Raw genomic sequence first — 18,052 nt, 5'->3', positions numbered from 1 at the left:
CATATAGCCAGAAAATCGATACGTCGATGCTGACCTGAATCGGCTATTTTTCAATAAATGTAAAAATAGCTTAAAATTAATTTTTTTCTGCCGATTCACCTGAATTCGTTGGCCAAAGGTATGATACAGGGCTGATTCTGATACTAACATAAGAGACAGCAGGTACTATATGAGACACAGCTCACACGCTCTCCCCGCTCTTGGTTTTTAAAGGAATAAAAAAAAGTCCCATCTCAATCGAAAATGACGTTTTCATTTTGTAATAGTAAGTTGTATGTACTTTCTATCCAAAATGCCCGTCTTGAAACACAGCCAAAACCTGGCAGCACTTCTACTCCCAACCAAAAGCACAATGGGACAGGCAACTGACATTTTGAATAACCTAAAAGCTGCAGCATAGGCGATAATAGGTCTCTGTGTAAAAAGAGATCTCCGTGTAAAATGCATTCAACCATTTCTTCAATATATGCAGGTTACCAAATTTCCTTGATTCAAAAGAAAGTCCAGATACAAACTCAAAGAAAATGCTACCTGCAGTAGTTCAAGAAGGGCAAAACAAAAAGAAAAAGGAGGTGCAAATTTTGAGTAGCTGCAAAATTAAAGAATGTAGCACCCCCACCCCCACACACACACACACAAAAAGGAGAAAAGAAGCAACACCCCTAATAAAAGCAGGGGTTCTTGAATTACCTAAAACCTGCAGCATAGGTAATCTTTGTTTTCAATCAGGCAGTATGTGTAAAAAGAGATCTCTGTGTAAAATGCATTCAACCATTTCCGCAATATATGCAGAGTGGTCACCAAATTTCCTTGATTCAAAAGAAAGTCCAGATACAAACTGATACAAATGCAAAGAAAATGCTACCTGCAGTAGTCCAAGAAGGGCAAAACAAAAAGAAAAAGGAGGTGCAAATTTTGAATAGCTGCAAAATTAAAGAATGTAGGGCCCCCCAACAAAAAGGAGAAAAGAAGCAACACCCCTAAAAGCAGGGGCTCTGAAAAGTATACTAGTGTATACACTATGACAAACAATAGCCATCCCTAGACAGCCCCACCTCCTGCAAGTTTGTACTGCATTTCCACTGCTTTCCTGTATTCTGCAAACCAAACAACAGAAGCCACACGGCGTGTCTTAGAAATAGGAAGCAAGTGATGTAAGTTGTAACAGTATAGCCCACTCCTAATGAGTACTTGTATCCCTTGTAGACATTGGAAATCCTTGGTGGACAATTCAAACAAGTTGTTGGTGGAGGTTCATATTATATTATATTTCTATGTAGGCTTTTAGATGTGGACAAAGCTGCCTACCATCAATCATGTACCTAAAGTCTGAGTGATATGTATATGGCAATTGACCAAACTAGGTGAGGTGAATGCCCTTTTCTAATGGGACATCATTCATCACCATGACACTGTCGAGCAGATCAAGTGATCTGCCAAATCACTTTTAGAAAAGTGATGCCAAAAGTGATTTGGCATCCTCACCGTCCACAATGTACACAAGTTTGTACTGCATTTCCACTGCTTTCCTGTATTCTGCAAACCAAACAACAGAAGCCACACGGCGTGTCTTAGAAATAGGAAGCAAGTGATGTAAGTTGTAACAGTATAGCCCACTCCTAATGAGTACTTGTATCCCTTGTAGACATTGGAAATCTTTGGTGGGCAATTCAAACAAGTTGTTGGTGGAGGTTCATATTATATTATATTTCTATGTAGGCTTTTAGATGTGGACAAAGCTGCCTACCATCAATCATGTACCTAAAGTCTGAGTGATATGTATATGGCAATTGACCAAACTAGGTGAGGTGAATGCCCTTTTCTAATGGGACATCATTCATCACCATGACACTGTCGAGCAGATCAAGTGATCTGCCAAATCACTTTTAGAAAAGTGATGCCAAAAATGATTTGGCATCCTCACCGTCCACAATGTACACAAGGACCTTATGGTCCTTATGGGATGAAGCAATGGAAGGTGAAGATGTCAAATCACTTTCGACAGATCACCTCATCTGCACTCATGACAATGCCCTTTTGGGTAACAAGTAATGGGAGGGGACGGTCCAAATGCGATCGTATGGTCCTTTCATCAAGCAATAAGATAAGATGTGTTCAAAACTTCAAAGAATGAGCACAAGGACCAACATGGTAGCTTTGCTTGATCACAATATACCATATATTTCATCATTCAAACAGAAAATTGAAAGCCAAATCTGTGATACCTTCTTGGTTGCTCCATAACGCAGCAGCTGAAGTGTTCAATGGGGAGTCATTATTTGGTTCTGAGAGAGAGAGAGGTGTCAGATTAGGATCTTTTGCGACTGAAAAGATTAAATTAGCTAGAAATTTAGGTGCTTGTCTCACCTCCTAGCAGGCTTTGAATTGACAACAGAATGGTCCTAACATCATATGCAGATGACCATTTATCCTGATAAAAATACCAACAGTCTCTGTTAAGATTCTCAGATCCAACTAAATTACAAAATTAGATGAAAAAGAGAAAAAAAAAGAAAAAAAAATGCCAACCTGAAGTATGTCCAAGCAGATGTTACCACAAGTATCAACATTGGGATGGAAGCACATGGTGTCAAATTTCACCTTTGGCGGTTTAAACGGATACTCGGTAGAGAAACACAAGGAGAGCTTGTAAACCATGCCTTCATAGACGGTATCCTTGCTTCCTGTGATGGATCCTTTCCAGCAAAAGATGTTGTCGCCCTCAGGGAATGCCGAAATCCCCGGATCTCCACTCATCTGAGGAGTTCCAAAAGACAAAAAAGGGAAAACTAAGCTGGGTAGGAGTTGGGAAGGAGAGGGAGTTATTTAATGGAAAGAGAACTGAAAAAAAGAGGAAAGAAACAGGAAAGGGTGGTTGATAAAACCTACCATTAAGGCCATTAGTTCAGATTGCAACCTGTTTCATGTGCCCCAAAAGAATCAAGAAGTCGTTAGACAGTGCAAAAAGGTCTGGAAAGAACATGAGAAAAAGGAAACCGGAAACATACAAGAAGGGGAGGTTGCATATACATATAACAATTATCTCTTTAAAATACAGCACCCAAATTGATGAACCCAAAAAGAAAAGAAATGGGTTTAAGAAAGAAACCACAAAAGTCAATCTGAGAGAGCAAACAAAGAAAAGGGGGATTCCCCAAGTGTTTGGGAAAAGCCAATCTGATGAAAACCCAGAATGGGCATGAACATCCCAAAAGAATCCGATCAATGGAGAACACTAAAGTAAATGAGGAAACAATTATGTAAACATGGGGAAAACAGGGGAAGAAAACTGTAATCTGACACAAGAGTGTAACCAAAAAGAAGGGGAAGAAGAAGACTCAAACCTTCGTGTGACGGATTGGGTGTCTACGCTCTTGGAGACCATCTGGGCCTGCTTTGTCGGAGCCGGAGAGATCGGCGGTACGATCGGCGTGTTATCTTGATACTCTACCGATCTTTGACGGGTTGAATCTTGATAATCAGAGGGAGCCATCATTGAAGAAGCGGAAGAAAAATTGGTGTTTCTGCTTTTTAAGTTCTCTCCCCAGAAACGAGAAGCTCAACGATTGATGGGTTTTGTTTGAGGTCTCTGCTTCTTCACGAGAGAGAGAGAGAGAGAGGCTGAGAAATTATATTGGGAAGGCAACGGCTACGAGTCTTTATTTTTTTTTGTCTCTTTGGTATTTGAAATATTTTTTAACGTTAGAGATGGACGGTATGTGTTGCTGCATCTCAACGACTAGGAGGGAAGTTTGCCGCCGCCAGTTGGAATGTTCTGTAACTTTCGTAATGGGGTTAATATTTGGTGATACTGAAGGTACAGAACTATCGAGTATCAGGAAGGCACAGAACTATTAGGTATAAGTAACCTTATTTTCATATTTTTTAGATTTTTTTTGTGTAGATCAGACCTTATGGATATGATCTACTTGGGTTAGTTTAGTAGAAACTTGGTTTTGAATCATGTGATTGTGAGATATAAGCAGGTTTCTCTAGAGCTTCAAAAATCAATGGCCCACTATTCACTGAAATTTAGTAACTCAAAAATTCATTTTTTTTTTATAGAAATAACATGGTCCAAGGTTTGATCATTAGCAAGCAAATCATATTGAATACATCTATATGGTCAGAATCATATTTTCTCTTTTTCTTTTGAAGACGGATCTATGTGGTTAGACTAAGTAAATAAATTTTGAACCTACGAATTTCAGCTCAATAGCACCAAATATTAACCCTTCTTAACATAAGTTGAATGATAAAAATGTTTGGTGCTATAAAAGTATGGAACTAATGAATTAGAAACCATAGGTGCAAGATGCCATTAATATGGTTTATTTGTTAAGGATAGGACTTTAGAATGTGTTTTTATGACATAAGAACATGATTTTTTGAGCCATCAAACTTTGATATGTTGTGGGCTGTTGAATTTTGAAGCCTTTACACGTCATAATCATGTGATTCAAAAACCACTTATTAGAAAACAAACCATGTAGATCATAATTGTAGGCTTTGAGCATGAAAATCTATACATATAAACGAAAATAAAGGTGTCTTCTGCCCACTAGTTCCGTACCTTCATTAGTACCAAATATTTTTTTCTAAGTTAAATGCCAGACCCAAACTTTTTCTGGGTATAGGTTTTGACCCATTTAACCATAAAAGAGATGGACCTGGACATACCCAAGTGCCCAAGTGGGTCTTGTAAGGTTCGTGGGTAATCCTTGAGAGAACCAGACCCACATTAGTATTATTAGCTCGGATCTGAATCTTAATTAGGTAAGTCTCGTCTGTGGACATGGCAACGATGACGATTATGTGGGTCTGAGTTCGATTTCATACGAAATGAAAAAACCCTGGACTTGTTTGATCAGGCTTGGACCTTGAGTACCAGATCAAGTGACGTTGGTGTTGGCCATATATGGCAACCGAGGTGGCCGTGCATGGACTCATGCATTATGGAGAGATTAGGGCCCTTATGTGGGCATATCCAACTGTGGTTTTTCAAAAATTATCTAAAATCAGTTTGAAAGCTTATCTCATTAAAACTATCGGATGCATGATCAGGCTGGGAAACGGCAACCCAGGAGAGGTTATGTTTTATACCCAGCCTCCTGCTTTCATTAGGATCAATCGATATCTCTATCGAGTTTTACCCCGCTGAAGAAGGTCATTAACCACAGCTCTCTCAATCCTTTCATCTCTTCACACATTCAAACGGTCATATCTAAAACTATTAGTGGTATCAGAGCCTTACTAGACTGCACAGTGACTCGCCCTCTAACCCCTCTGCTCGAAGTTGCAGGTTGCTGCTAGAAGCCGCCGATCGTTTGAAACACCCACCAAAAACCAGGAAAGCGAACCAAGGTTAGTTTTTTTTACTGTTTGGGGCGGTCGCCAAAAATCAGGCCACCCTCTCACCGAAAAATACGGCCTTAACCCGGTACGTATAAATATATATATAAAAAATAAAATTCGTACCCAGTTTTGGTCAGCATAACCTAGATTGCGAGAGTTACTATTTTCTGTTGATCATCTCAGAAACTTTTTTTTTTCGAGGGTCTCTCGAAAGAAAACTCAGTAACTGTCAGCCATGGCCGGCGGTGCTGTATGAGGAAAGCGGTTGAAGAGAGAGCCAACCCATGCAGGACGGTCGTGCTCTGCACCGAAAAGAAGCTACTATAGTATGTTCCCGAACCGAAAAAATCCAGCGGACAGAGTCTGACGGTCTTTGCCGCCAGCATCAGGGGAGGTAGAATATACCCCTCCACCAGTCGGCCAAGCTCCAGAGATCGGTTGAGCTCGTCGGATGACGACGTGAGAGAGTTGCAGAGGAGGCGGCGAAGATCCCTCCACTGGTCGGCCAAGCCCTGCAGTCCGCCAGATGGTGGTGCCGAAACCGCGGCGGCGGCTACAGAGGAAACTGCAGAAGAAGAAGAAAAAAAAAATGGGAAAAGAGGGATTAGTGTTTAAGAAACTGCGAGACCCTGCATTTTTTTTAAATGTGAATTTACTTTATTACCCCTACTCTTTTTAGTTTATTTCATATATGTCCTCTATTTTTTTCCAGGACAAAGGCTGTATTTTGGGAAATTCCATAAAATCTCTAAAAAAAAATTACCCAAGATAAGGTTGCTCTGTCTATTTTTTCAGAACAGCTATCTAACTTTTTAAAATTATAAAAAAGCACCTATAACTTTTTTTAACTCAGAAAGTCCTGGATTCTTGTTTTCAGGGTTCTAGTTTGCAGTTTTACCCGCCACTTAACTTTTTTGAAATTTTAGAAAAATAGTTTGTGTATTTTTTTACTTCTTAGAAATTTATTTTGATAAAATAAAGTCGAATTTAGATTGTCTTTCATGTTTATGATAAATGCATGATTAATTAGCATTTAAATTCTAAAAAATAGATATTATAGTGCTCAAAATTAGATTGAACACTTTATTCATTACACACAACATAAAAAAAATATTTGTGTGAGAGTTTTTATTTATACCATGGAATGCTTGACGATGAATATGATATCTCTAATAATCATGACTAATGTTGTAATATTTTCTTTATTATTAGATGTTGAATACTTATTATTATTTGCCAACATAAAATAATTAATATTAGAAAAATGCTTAGTAGGGTGTGTGCTACTGAACTGACAAAAATCGATAAAACTGAATGCTACAAACTTTTATATTTAGAAAAGGAAGATTTCTCTCCTTTTGACTTTAGAAGGCATTAATAATGCATTGAAGACCCTAAGGAAGTTGCAATAGAGGAAAACAAAAAGACATATAATAAATAAATAAATGCACTTGCTAGAGAAGACTACCTGATTAGGATATTCAAGGATTACCAGATTGCTAAACCTATATTTGAGGCAATATCCACCAAGTATGACACTACCTCGAAAACTCATATTTAGTTGATCTTATAAAAGTATAATTCCAGCAAGATGCAAGAAAACGACATCGTAGTTGATCATAGTTGATCATGTGAACAAGATGCTAGCAATGGAAAAAGACTGTATGCAAATACCAACCATTTTGCATAGTAGTTCATCTTCATAAAGGATAGTTGACATTGCTCTTAGGTTGAACTCTAAGAACCTTTTACTTACCCGCTCAATTGAAAATTAAGCAACAACACATGCAACAACAAGATAAGAAGAACTCTGATCCATTTTTTAGGACTCGAATCCACTTGGGCCTGAGTCTAGATCTGGACCCATTAGGAATTTAGGTCTGGATCTAATCTGGGTCCGACCCGGATCCTATGTGAATCGGGTCAGACCCAATTTCTATGGGGTTCAGGTCGGTGATCGGATCCGACCTGGTTGGATTAGAACTGGACCCATTTGGTTTTGGGTCTGGTTCAATCCGATTGAACTGGGTTATGATACAGACCCACCAAGTATTCAGGTTTGGATCTAATCTGAAAGACTCAGATCTAGTTTTAGATCAGGTCAGACCCGAATCCTATTTGGATCTATAATAGGGTCCAAATACTATTTGACCTGAACTGGATCAGAGACCAATACGACTTTCTTTGGGACCGGTTCAGAGCCGTTTTAGACCGGTTTTATTCGATTTTTCACCGGTTTCGATATGCTAAGACCTTGTTTTCATAATTATATGAAGATATAGGGATTTTGGCATGCCGTTATAGGGTTTTATGAACTTTTGTTTATATTTGACACCGGTTCAGAACCGGTTCAGACCCTTTGATGATCAGTTTAGGCTGTTTCAGACTGGTTCCAACTCGTGGACTCCGGGTTTTACCCATATAAGCATACTTTTGTTATTTTTCATGCTTTATAAAATATTTATTCTAAAGAATACATGACTTATGCATGTTAATTCATGTGTTTTGTATTGGTTAAGTTATGCATGACAGTTTTAAGTATGAATTATGATTAAATTCATGACAATTATGAAATTCCACTAGGGGGGTGAATAGTGAAATACGATGCAGATCGATAAAATAAAAAATAAGGCAATAAGGCGCAACACAATAAACACAGGATTTATACTGGTTCGGTCGAGTTACTGACCTACATCCAGTCCCCAAGTAAAACACTTGAGCTTTCCACTATAAAATCCGTGTTACGGGATAAATAATACAACACCCTTTTCCTCAGAGGTCTACTTCTCTCAACAGAGAAGGGAAACACCCTCTTCCTCGAAGGTCTACTTCTCTCAACAGAGAAGGGAAACACTCTCTTTCACAAAGGTCTACTTCTCTCAACAGAGAAGGGAAACACCCTCTTTCACAGAGGTCTACTTCTCTCAACAGAGAATGGAAACACCCTCTTTCACAGAGGTCTACTTCTCTCAACAGAGAAGAGATACAAAAAAAATCAGAAAGTTACAACACTTTCCTATAGAACCTTCAGAATGATATGCAAAGTATGAATGCACGTATGAAGATTCTCAGAATGATCTTTTTCTTTTCTTACACACTCTTGTATTTTTCTGAGAGCTTTTCTTGACTTTTTCTCTTTCTTTTTCTAAGCTCTTTTCTCAGAGTGTCGAGTAGGAATTTTTCTCGTTGAAAGCTTGCTTGTCTTTTCACACTGTTGTGTTTGTATATATATAGTCTTTAGAAAACTAGTCATTGTCTTTTTGAAATGATTGTCCTTTTGGGATATGAGAAGTCAGGTCATTTCAAAAACAACTTAGTGTGAAAAAGATAAGTGTACTATATTGCTTTTTCAAAAAGTCTTCTTTCCATACAAAGCATTTTTGGAGTACACTATTCGTTGGTGTATTTTAAATGAGTTATTCTTTGTATTAGGTCTTTTCTCATAATAAATGTTCTATAGTATTTTTGAACATTGAAGTGTAGTTTATCATGTAGTTTTGTCTTTATACTAATTAATGATTTGTAGTACTAAAGTATTTTATTTAGAAATTGTCACTTCTTTACTTAAATGAGTCTAAGTACAATAAATGCTTTGCGATTTTTATTTGTACATAGTCATATCAAGAATTTTCTTTATGATGTGTTTTTCAATGTCTACAGAGAGAATGAAGACTCTAAGCAAGTCAACATTCTTGAGTAGGATTAAACTAGTTATTTAAAAAGATCTTTAGATGAGGTATTTAATGTTTTACAAAGAGAATGATGACTTCAAGTAAGTCGACATCTTTGAGTTGTAAAAAGGTAACTAAAGTCTTTTCAAAACATATTATATTTGTTTTTCTTTGTCTAGCCGATTTCCATGTTTTGTCTTTTTCCTACTTATTTAAAATCATTACTTTTCAAGTTGTCTTGTATATGATAGAAGGTACAATTATTACTTTTTGAAATCATGTCAAAATACCTTTTTCATAAAGAGTTATAAGAAGGTACAATTATTTGTTTTCAAAAAAGAGCTTTTTGAAACTATCGTATACTTTTATGAAATATAGCTTTTGGGAATGAGTGACTTTTGTGTAATATGCAATATGCATGCTTCTGAAGGTTCTGTTACATATGACTCTAAAGAAGAAAAAAAAATCTTCATCTTGAGGAAGCCGATCTCTTTAGATGATCTTTAGGAATGCATGGCTCATCAAGCTTTTTCTTCAAGGAGTATGATTGCACCACGGTTGTACTTGAACAGGAGGTCTCCATCCTTTTTGGGTGAGATATCCTTGCATCAAATACTCGTTAGATTTATGGCAAAATATATCCGGTCATAATATAACATTTTTCAAGAAGACATATTATCATATCATATAAAATCAAATATGACAGTGTATCATATTATGTGTCATCAAAATATAGTTTCTCAACAAATTAGTTTATGCATATTAGTTGAAGCATGAACTTGTATTATGTCATGAATATACATGCATTAAAATGTGTACATGGGCGTGCTCCATAATACGAATATGTTTTTGGTAAAAGATCTTGATTGACCGATTTATGTAATCATCAAAGTAATTTGAGTCGTGCTGATTAAAGATTCTTTTGACTGTATTAAGATTTGTTATTATGATTGTATGTGAGTTTATGAAACATTGATTCTACCCAAAGGTAGGCCGTTGTGTTCCAAATTCACACAAGGTGTAATAATAGATGTATTTTTCAGCCCATGAAGCATATTCGTACCCAAATGTATATTGAATTGTCTCTAGTTACATAATTTGCTAATTTTACCAATTGAAGTCAATTTCTTGTGAATTGAAGAGACAGAGCAACTATGTGTATTATCGTTTCTACCAAAGTGAAACAATAATAACTCAACTATACTTTTTGTCTCAGAAAAGGTGAATAATAAGGGGTCTCATATTTAGCTTTTCAATATGAATCTTGTATAGAGTGATTTATCTTTCACTCATACGAAGAATATAATAGTTGTTCTGAAGGTTGTCTGTGAGAAGTGAGAGCGCTTAAAATGATGTCTATGAGAAGTGAAAGTGTTCGAATATCTTAACCTGTTGCTTTTGCAATCGCGAGTGACTAAGAATATTTGAGGTGTCATCTTTCACTGCAGAACAGTGAAGAAATTTTTTAAATCCATTGGGACAAAATTTATTAATTTTATACGAGATTTTATCTCAGGCCATATAGATTAAGAAACTTCATTATAGGTCTTGGTATTGTGGACTTTATTAAGAGACCACTAAAGATCTTTTGTGATAATAAAGCAATCGTATCTTTTTCAAATAACAACAAGAGCTTAACATCGTGTCGATATGTGAAGTTAAATTATTTTGTTATTAAAGAAATGACTTAGAATTATCTGGTATGTATTGATACAATTGAGACGAAGGAAATGACTGCGGGTCTCCTTACTAAATGGCTAGCACCGAGATTGTATTCCCAACATATAAAGGAGATGAGTCTTTTTTATTTCTTCTGATGTATGACAATACATTATGTGATCACATTTGTGTATATGAATTTGATTCTCTATGGCTTTGTATATTATTGATTTTGCATAAAAGATCTCTCATATGGGTTAGAGAGAATAGCAAAATAACAATATTAAAGTACCAATAGAATAGGTAAGAGACAAACCTATTAATAAAGGTAATTTCAACATGCTTAAGCACTAAAGGTGAATTATAGTTTAGTACATGAGAATATGACATTTTATAAAGAAGTGTTCATCTCCATATATAGCTTATATGATTTATCCTTTTGATAAAAGGTAGCATGTGAACCCACATGAAGAATTAAATCAAGATAATGGTATAAACCTCTATTTAGTGCACTTATCATGTCAATGGGTTAAGTGAGAGAATGTTGAACATAACAGATTTGAGTCTAACCCATAGGGTGACCTGGTTTGACACTATTAGTGGATCTCATATAATGAGTAGTTAGTGGATGGGAGTTACGTGAATACGGAGAGACCATGTTCACGTAACTGCCTTCTTCCCCAATTATATAAGGAGGGTAGGCTGTCATGAAAATGATGAGATATTCATAGCAATTAACCTACCCCAAATACCATATAAGGTTTACGTGGTATAAGGTCCTGCTCACCGTCGACCTTAGGCCTAGGCAAATCGTGAGCGTCGCCGAACACCTGCACTTGCAAGCCATGACACCTTCAGGTACGCTTCAATGCTTGATTTTGCAAGAAACGCCAACATTTTGAACTTACAATGTACCACCACAAGGAGACGTGAAGGGACACCCGATATCACTAATCATTCTAGCAACATAAGGCCACACCATTTTAAATCATGACAGTTTTTAAGAGACTCTTAATTTTTTTTATAGTTTTCAAGAATTGGTAACTATGCCACTTTGTGGGTGCGAAAAGTATGCAAAGACACACTATAATGAAAAAACAAGAAAGTAATCAAGAACACAAGTCATCAAATTTACCTGGTTCGATGAAACCGTTTATGCCCACCAAAAGAGTATGAAAGAAATTTTATTATGCCCACAAATATAAGAGATTACATGGCCATTGAAAATAAGAAGAAATGCACTAGTATGTTGTTAATGCTGATTACTTGGATCAAGAAGTTGGTAACTTTAACCCGACAAACCAAATCCCTTCCAGTGGTACCCGTGATTGCACTTCTTTTTTTCTTCTTCCTTGTTGTAAGCTCCAACAAGATTTTTTTTTTTACACAAAAACCCCAAAACCTCTTTTTTTTCTTCTGGTTTTTTTCTCTCGTAAAAGATCCCTGTTGAAACCACCTCGCATGTGGGATTCTAACTGAAAACTTTTGCGGGTTTTCAAAATATCCTCATATGCGTAGTTTAGTATTGGGGTTTCCTTGGAGAGGAATTCCAAGTGAGTCCACAATTCAAAGCCACGTTACCCAACAATATATCATGAGTTTCTTTTTCTTATTTCACACGTAAGGGTCGGACCAAACCAGCATTATTATAAAATAAAAAAAGTTGGATAGGTTGAGAGAACGATAAGCAGGGAGCCAGCATCAAATTTTACAGTTTAGCAAAGTTGCCATTTGACACACCAACGGGGTCTCCGCTTGTCTGGTAGAAGCAGCTAGTGCACGACACCTTGTGTGGAACGTTGCAGGTTCAAAACCCAATGGTATTGTTCTATATCTCGTAGGGGTCTGCCTAAACTCAGCTTCGCTTTCCAAAAAAAAAAAATGTATCTACCTGACACAGATGAGCAGCATCAAAATAAGCGACCAGCATGACACGAAACTGTGCCATAGGTACACGCCATTTTAAGTTTTTAACTCGTCACAGTGCCTAGGGGACATTCAAAAACTGCCAACTAAACTTCTAATTAAAAATAATATATGGGTGTACATTAAACTATAAAAAGATATCTTCTAACCAATTAAAATTGAAGATTCCGGGTGTCTGTGACCTATTTTTCTAAGAAATTTGCGACTGCATCCGTCCGGGTCCTTGTGACAGACCGCACAGAAGCAGTTTCAGAGAGAGAGAGAGAGAGAGTGTGTGTGTGTGATTCACCTGCAGAGCTTTTTTCTAATTCAATATTTGCAAGGTCTACAAAAAATTCTCAGGTGCTGTTACCCACCCATTAAAGGAGGAAACCCAACCACCAACATTCCTCTGATCCACAATGAACAGAAAACGACCCTCTGATGGCAAAAGAAAAAACTCCACCATTCCCACGATAGTCAAATAAATCTGAAATAAAGTGCCGCAATAAATCCAACATCATCAAAATCCACAAGAGCAACTTACGTAACAATAGTAAAAGAATATACCGCCGCAAGAACAACTTACGTAACAATAGTAAAGAATATACCGCCGCAAAAAGAGAGAGCCATTTATATAAGAAACGTGCCTCGGACTCCAAAAAATAGACGGTCTATTTCTCGATTTGATTCAGGAGCCAGTCATCTCTCAGCTTCTTATTTCAGAAGAACCTGAAATAATGCATCAAAAACCATCAAAGTTTACTTCCCCAACAGAGCTCTTTCATTAGTAAACCGATCGGCTCTCTTACGCCCACTGCAATTCCACCAGCCTCCATTCACCGGATACGCTTCGCCTGGACACGATTGATACCATGTGGTCTTATTATACCGAGATCCATAACTTCTGGCCCTTTCTCTTCTCCGACCATTTCCATTACCACATCCCCAGTTCCTCCTACCCTGTTCTGCTTGCTCATAGTTGCTCAACTGTGTGAATTCATAGTTCCCATCTTGGAGTTTTGGCGAATTATCAAAATCTTTTCCCCGACCATATTCAGCACCATGGCCATTAACCAGCCAATCCTGCAAACCAGCATCATCCCCTCCTGAACTGGTAATGGGGGCAATTCCCTTGTTTTCAGGATGAAACTCACAACTATCCCACGAATTCCGGGCTTCCACGAATTTTTTGTTGTTCTCTGCATCACCTTTCCACCAAGCTGATTCTTCTGCTGGGGAGTCGTTCGTTTCCCGGACCTGATTATCACAATCTCCCCATCCTGAACAAGGGAAGGGACTACTGCCTTGATGACTTGAGAAAACAACAAAGTTCTCCCAGTCGTTGCCCAATGATCCTGGTTGGTTGCTGTTGTCTATATCATCCTTAGATTTGTCTGAGACACCTGCTTCTTGCTCCAAATCCACTAGGAGCTGAGGGTCGGTATAGCCGATCGAATTCCAATCGATCTGGTCGATGTACATGTCGGGATCAGGAGGAGAAACATCACACCGAAAGCCGTTGATTTCGGCCCAGAAGCGGTTCTTGGCATTGGAGAATGCTTCTTCCGCGGCCGAATCGTTCCACTGAACCACTTCATCATACAGAAACATGATCTTCTTGGTTTCCAACACTTTCCACCATGGGATCAAGCAGACTCTGGAGCAGAACTCCTTTTCCCAGGAAGGAACAGTTGGCTTCCAAGAACCTGTAAAAAGTATATTAACAAAAGAAGTTAGAAGACTGGAATCAAAGAGCAGAGTAGAAAACAAAATGAATTCCCAGAGTACAATGGCAAGAGGCAGGGGCATCTTAGACCACTGCCCAAGAAAACAACTACCTAAGGAAAAACTGCCAACAGATACATGATGGCGGGTTATCAACTCACCATAATCTTATATGAAGCAAATATGAAATACCAAACAAAAGGTTAATAAAAAATAAAGAAACCAAAAAGGGGGCTTCTGCAGAAGGCGACTTTAGGACCAAAAACAGAGAAAAAAGTTATGAAATCCTAAGAACTGTATATTCAAATTGAAACCAAAACAAACGGTAAAAACATATGGGGATCTCTCTCTCTCAATGAAGTAACACGTTATCTTAAACTGTGAAAGACCCATACTGGGAAGATAACAAAAGGGACTCTCTCAACACCATGAAAAAACTTGGATTCATAAAACTCAATCACATACGGGGTTTTGATTATCAGATTCTTAAACAAAAGGGACTCAACACCATGAAAAGGAAAAACTTGGATTCATAAAACTCAATCACATACGGGGTTTTGATTATCAGATTCTTAAACAAAAGAGACTCAACACCATGAAAAGGAAAAACTTGGATTCATAAAAATCACATACGGGGTTTAGATCATCATATTCTTCCTTACTCCTTCACATCCATACCGCTTCCTTCTCTGCAATTACTTCATAATATGTTCAGTTCTCAATATATATATATGGTAATGAGAGGGTGCTCTGGTCCCACCTAATAGAAGCTTTAGATTTTCAAATTTTTTAAACTTTTTTATTGATCAGACACAATAGATATGTTCTATAAACATTATTTAGTATAAAACAAGTTTTGGATCACGTGTGATTATATATATATATATATATATATATATGTGTGTGTGTGTGTGTGTGTGTGTGTGTGTGTTAAGACATTTAAAAATCAACGGTTTACAATGTATCATACTTTTATGAATTAAAAAATCCTATTTTTATTTAGAAAAACATGAGCCAAGGCCCAAAGCATGATTCCTATCAAATAAACTGAGTACATCCATAAGGTTTGAAAAGATACAACCTACCACCAAGATTTTTAGTATGTTTAGTATGTGGGAGTAGGTACTCCCGAAGCACCGTCGCATTATATATATATATATATATATATATATATATATATATATATATATATATATATATATATATATATATATATATATATAAAAGAAAAGAAGTCCCAAAACCAGCATGAAACTGAAACCTATATACCCAAAGGAAGGGAATCCAGAAAAGAAAAGAAAAAAATAGAGCGAGAACTCTACCGACCAAAACCTCCCAAGATCAAAAGGAACTCCAAAATCCAAAACTCTAAAACCCAACCACCAAACCAAGAGCTCCACCAACACCCCGATTCCAACCGATCCCAAACATAACATCAAGAAAAGGAACACCCGAATTCAGATTCAAAAACGTTAAAAAAGAAAAATAAAGAAAAGAAGGAAATTCCGGAATACCTCTAGGCGGTTTTCCAAATCTCTGTTTGGACGTCGACTTCCTCACCGGCCGCTCCTGCGATCCCCTCCAATCTCCCATCTTCAAAAATCCCTAGAGAGGAAAAACAAAACACCGGGCTCGTTTCCGACCCAAACGTAGGGAAACAGGGCGGGAAAACCACAGCGGTTTTCCGAGACCAAGAATTCACCAAACAGGGCGGTGAGAAAACCAGGTCCTAGATTGCACAGAGAAAACCAGGCGGTCTCTCGAAAACCGTGTTCGCAAAGAGACGAAGACGAGTCGACGACGGCTGAAAAGATCGGGGGATTTTGCCGCTTGTTGTTTTTCTCTTTGGGGTTTAGATTGTTTCTCTCGCGATATTTATAAATAACAGAGACGGGTTCGGATTGAACAACCATTCCTCTATAATTACAGGAATACCATCGTACCGGCAACCGACTTTGCCTCTTTATCTGTTGCATCATATTCTTCGTCCGTGTTTACCGTATTTCCATATATAGCTATTGACCTTAATGCCCCTTCATATTTTTATGTTTACCCGCTAGACAGGTAGCCCGTTTTGCGCCGTTGGTGCTCGAGATTGATGGTCTGGATTAAGTGATCTGGTCAATGCTGAAAGTTTGAGTTCTGTTTCCGCTTTACTTCGTGCGATCTTTGTATAGGGATTTGCTAGGGTTTTCTGAGTGCAAGTAAGGGTAAAATGGGAAGTACGTGTGGTTTGCTCCACGTGCCGAAGCGCTGTTTTTTTGTAGTTGTTTTTTTAGGAAGGAACCATCTCGTTTAAGGTATTATGGGTCGGATCTATGGAATGTGGATTTGGAACTTATATACTTAGATCCAAAACCGGCCCCACGGGGTCGCATGCTATTTTTTTCCTTTTTCTTTTATATTTACACTGTGAGAAACCAACCCCAAGATCCAAGACCTAGCTGCACTGGCTTTGCTTGTTGTACTTACTATCCGGGCAAGGCAACCTAAAAAAACTTTCTTTTCCTCACTCATACGCTTCGGTTTGCGGAAGGGGTGATGCTCATGGGATTTGAACTTGCTTCTTTTCCTCCCTCGTACTCTTCCGCTTGCGGAAGGGGTGATGCTCATGGGATTCGAACTTAAACCACTGCTTAGTGACCTACGTCTCATTCTGCTACGTTAAACTCTTTTGAGGGGGCATGCTATTTTTCCTTGAAAGTGATGCCCAAGAGGGGAAAAGGATTTCCAATGAAGGGAGGTGTGAGCTTATATATATATATATATATATATATATATATATATATATATATATATATATATATATATATATATATATATATATATATATATTGGTTTTCCCACATATTTATGGCTTAGATGTTTGTTTCACCTTCTTTACCTAAAAGGACTTTCTTACATAAAGTGATTCTTTCTTAAGAAATGACATAAAGCAAATGCCGCTTAGGGTCCACCGATATGACCCCCCAGCTTGGGTCCCATCGCAAAGAAGGCTGACCTTATTACATGCAACTAGAGGTGGGGCAACGGGCCGGCCCGCTAATAGACTTGGGCCCATGTCAAACCAGTTCGGGCCGAGCTTGAGCCTAATTTATATGCCCAAGCGCATACGCCACGGTAAAAAGTCATCAAGGAATCAGTATATGATTAAAAAAGGTTTTTAGATTAAAAAAAAGATGTGGTTGGGGGACAGGTAAGGCTAGGTTATCGTGTCTTCAACCTGAAGTTTTTTACCTTGCAGGAAGGCAGGCCCATTAAGTAAACCGGATCTTGATGAGGGCTTTACTTCGTCATAAAAAAAATTAAAAAAGGATGAATGATAAACCACGTAAAACATGTATTTACAAATTTGATAAAATAGGATATCGAATTTAATTCAGTTCTAATTTGAGATTTTCCTTGAAATCGTTATGGTAACTGTATGATTAAAGTGTTAGGTGTAAGAAGGTCGGGAGAAAGAATTCAAAGGAGAAACATGAGTGGTTTAGAGAAAGTGGTCTTGATGAGGTGGAATAGTCCCATATTGCTTCTGCTTGAGTTTTCTGTGCGCTTTATAAGCAACTTGTGAACTCATACACTTGTTCCTGAGAACAAGGGAGTGGGATGACCACCACACACACGCGCGCCTGCCCACCGTGCCGTGTCGGTTCGGGTCGGGTTCGAGTAATTTAGGGTCATATCCAATCAAGACAAAGTACCTTTTTACCCAAAGTTTCTTTGGATATTTGGAT

General features: G+C 37.8%; 2 protein-coding genes across 3 annotated transcripts; both read right to left on the bottom strand.

Annotated features, from left to right (window-relative positions):
• Positions 1-906: 906 nt before the first annotated feature.
• Positions 907-3,493, bottom strand: LOC149843667 (ubiquitin-conjugating enzyme E2 20-like). Its single transcript, XM_090000950.1, has 6 exons — positions 3,345-3,493; positions 2,890-2,917; positions 2,530-2,757; positions 2,368-2,431; positions 2,226-2,285; positions 907-1,097 (listed from the first exon to the last, which is right to left on the bottom strand). The coding sequence occupies exons 1-6, from the start codon at positions 3,491-3,493 to the stop codon at positions 1,042-1,044; spliced, it is 585 nt and encodes a 194-aa protein (XP_089857076.1). The 3' UTR covers positions 907-1,041.
• Positions 3,494-12,895: 9,402 nt separating this feature from the next.
• Positions 12,896-16,154, bottom strand: LOC149843666 (uncharacterized). 2 transcript variants are annotated; one of them, XR_016431148.1, is made up of 3 exons: positions 15,833-16,154; positions 13,180-14,299; positions 12,896-13,080 (listed from the first exon to the last, which is right to left on the bottom strand). XR_016431148.1 is itself a non-coding variant. In XM_090001888.1 (2 exons), exons 1-2 carry the CDS (start codon positions 15,909-15,911, stop codon positions 13,353-13,355), a joined length of 1,026 nt encoding a protein of 341 aa, XP_089858014.1. In that variant the 5' UTR covers positions 15,912-16,154; the 3' UTR covers positions 13,078-13,352. The 2 variants fall into 2 exon arrangements, 1 of the variants encoding a protein (XP_089858014.1); XM_090001888.1 differs by having other exon boundaries at positions 13,078-14,299.
• Between the last annotated feature and the right edge of the window lie 1,898 nt (positions 16,155-18,052).

Source organism: Nuphar pumila, chromosome 3 (genome assembly GCF_984573655.1).
Source record: "Nuphar pumila chromosome 3, dmNupPumi1.hap1.1, whole genome shotgun sequence".
NCBI classification, from domain to species: domain Eukaryota; kingdom Viridiplantae; phylum Streptophyta; class Magnoliopsida; order Nymphaeales; family Nymphaeaceae; genus Nuphar; species Nuphar pumila.
This window is presented reverse-complemented; position numbering and strand designations above follow the sequence as displayed.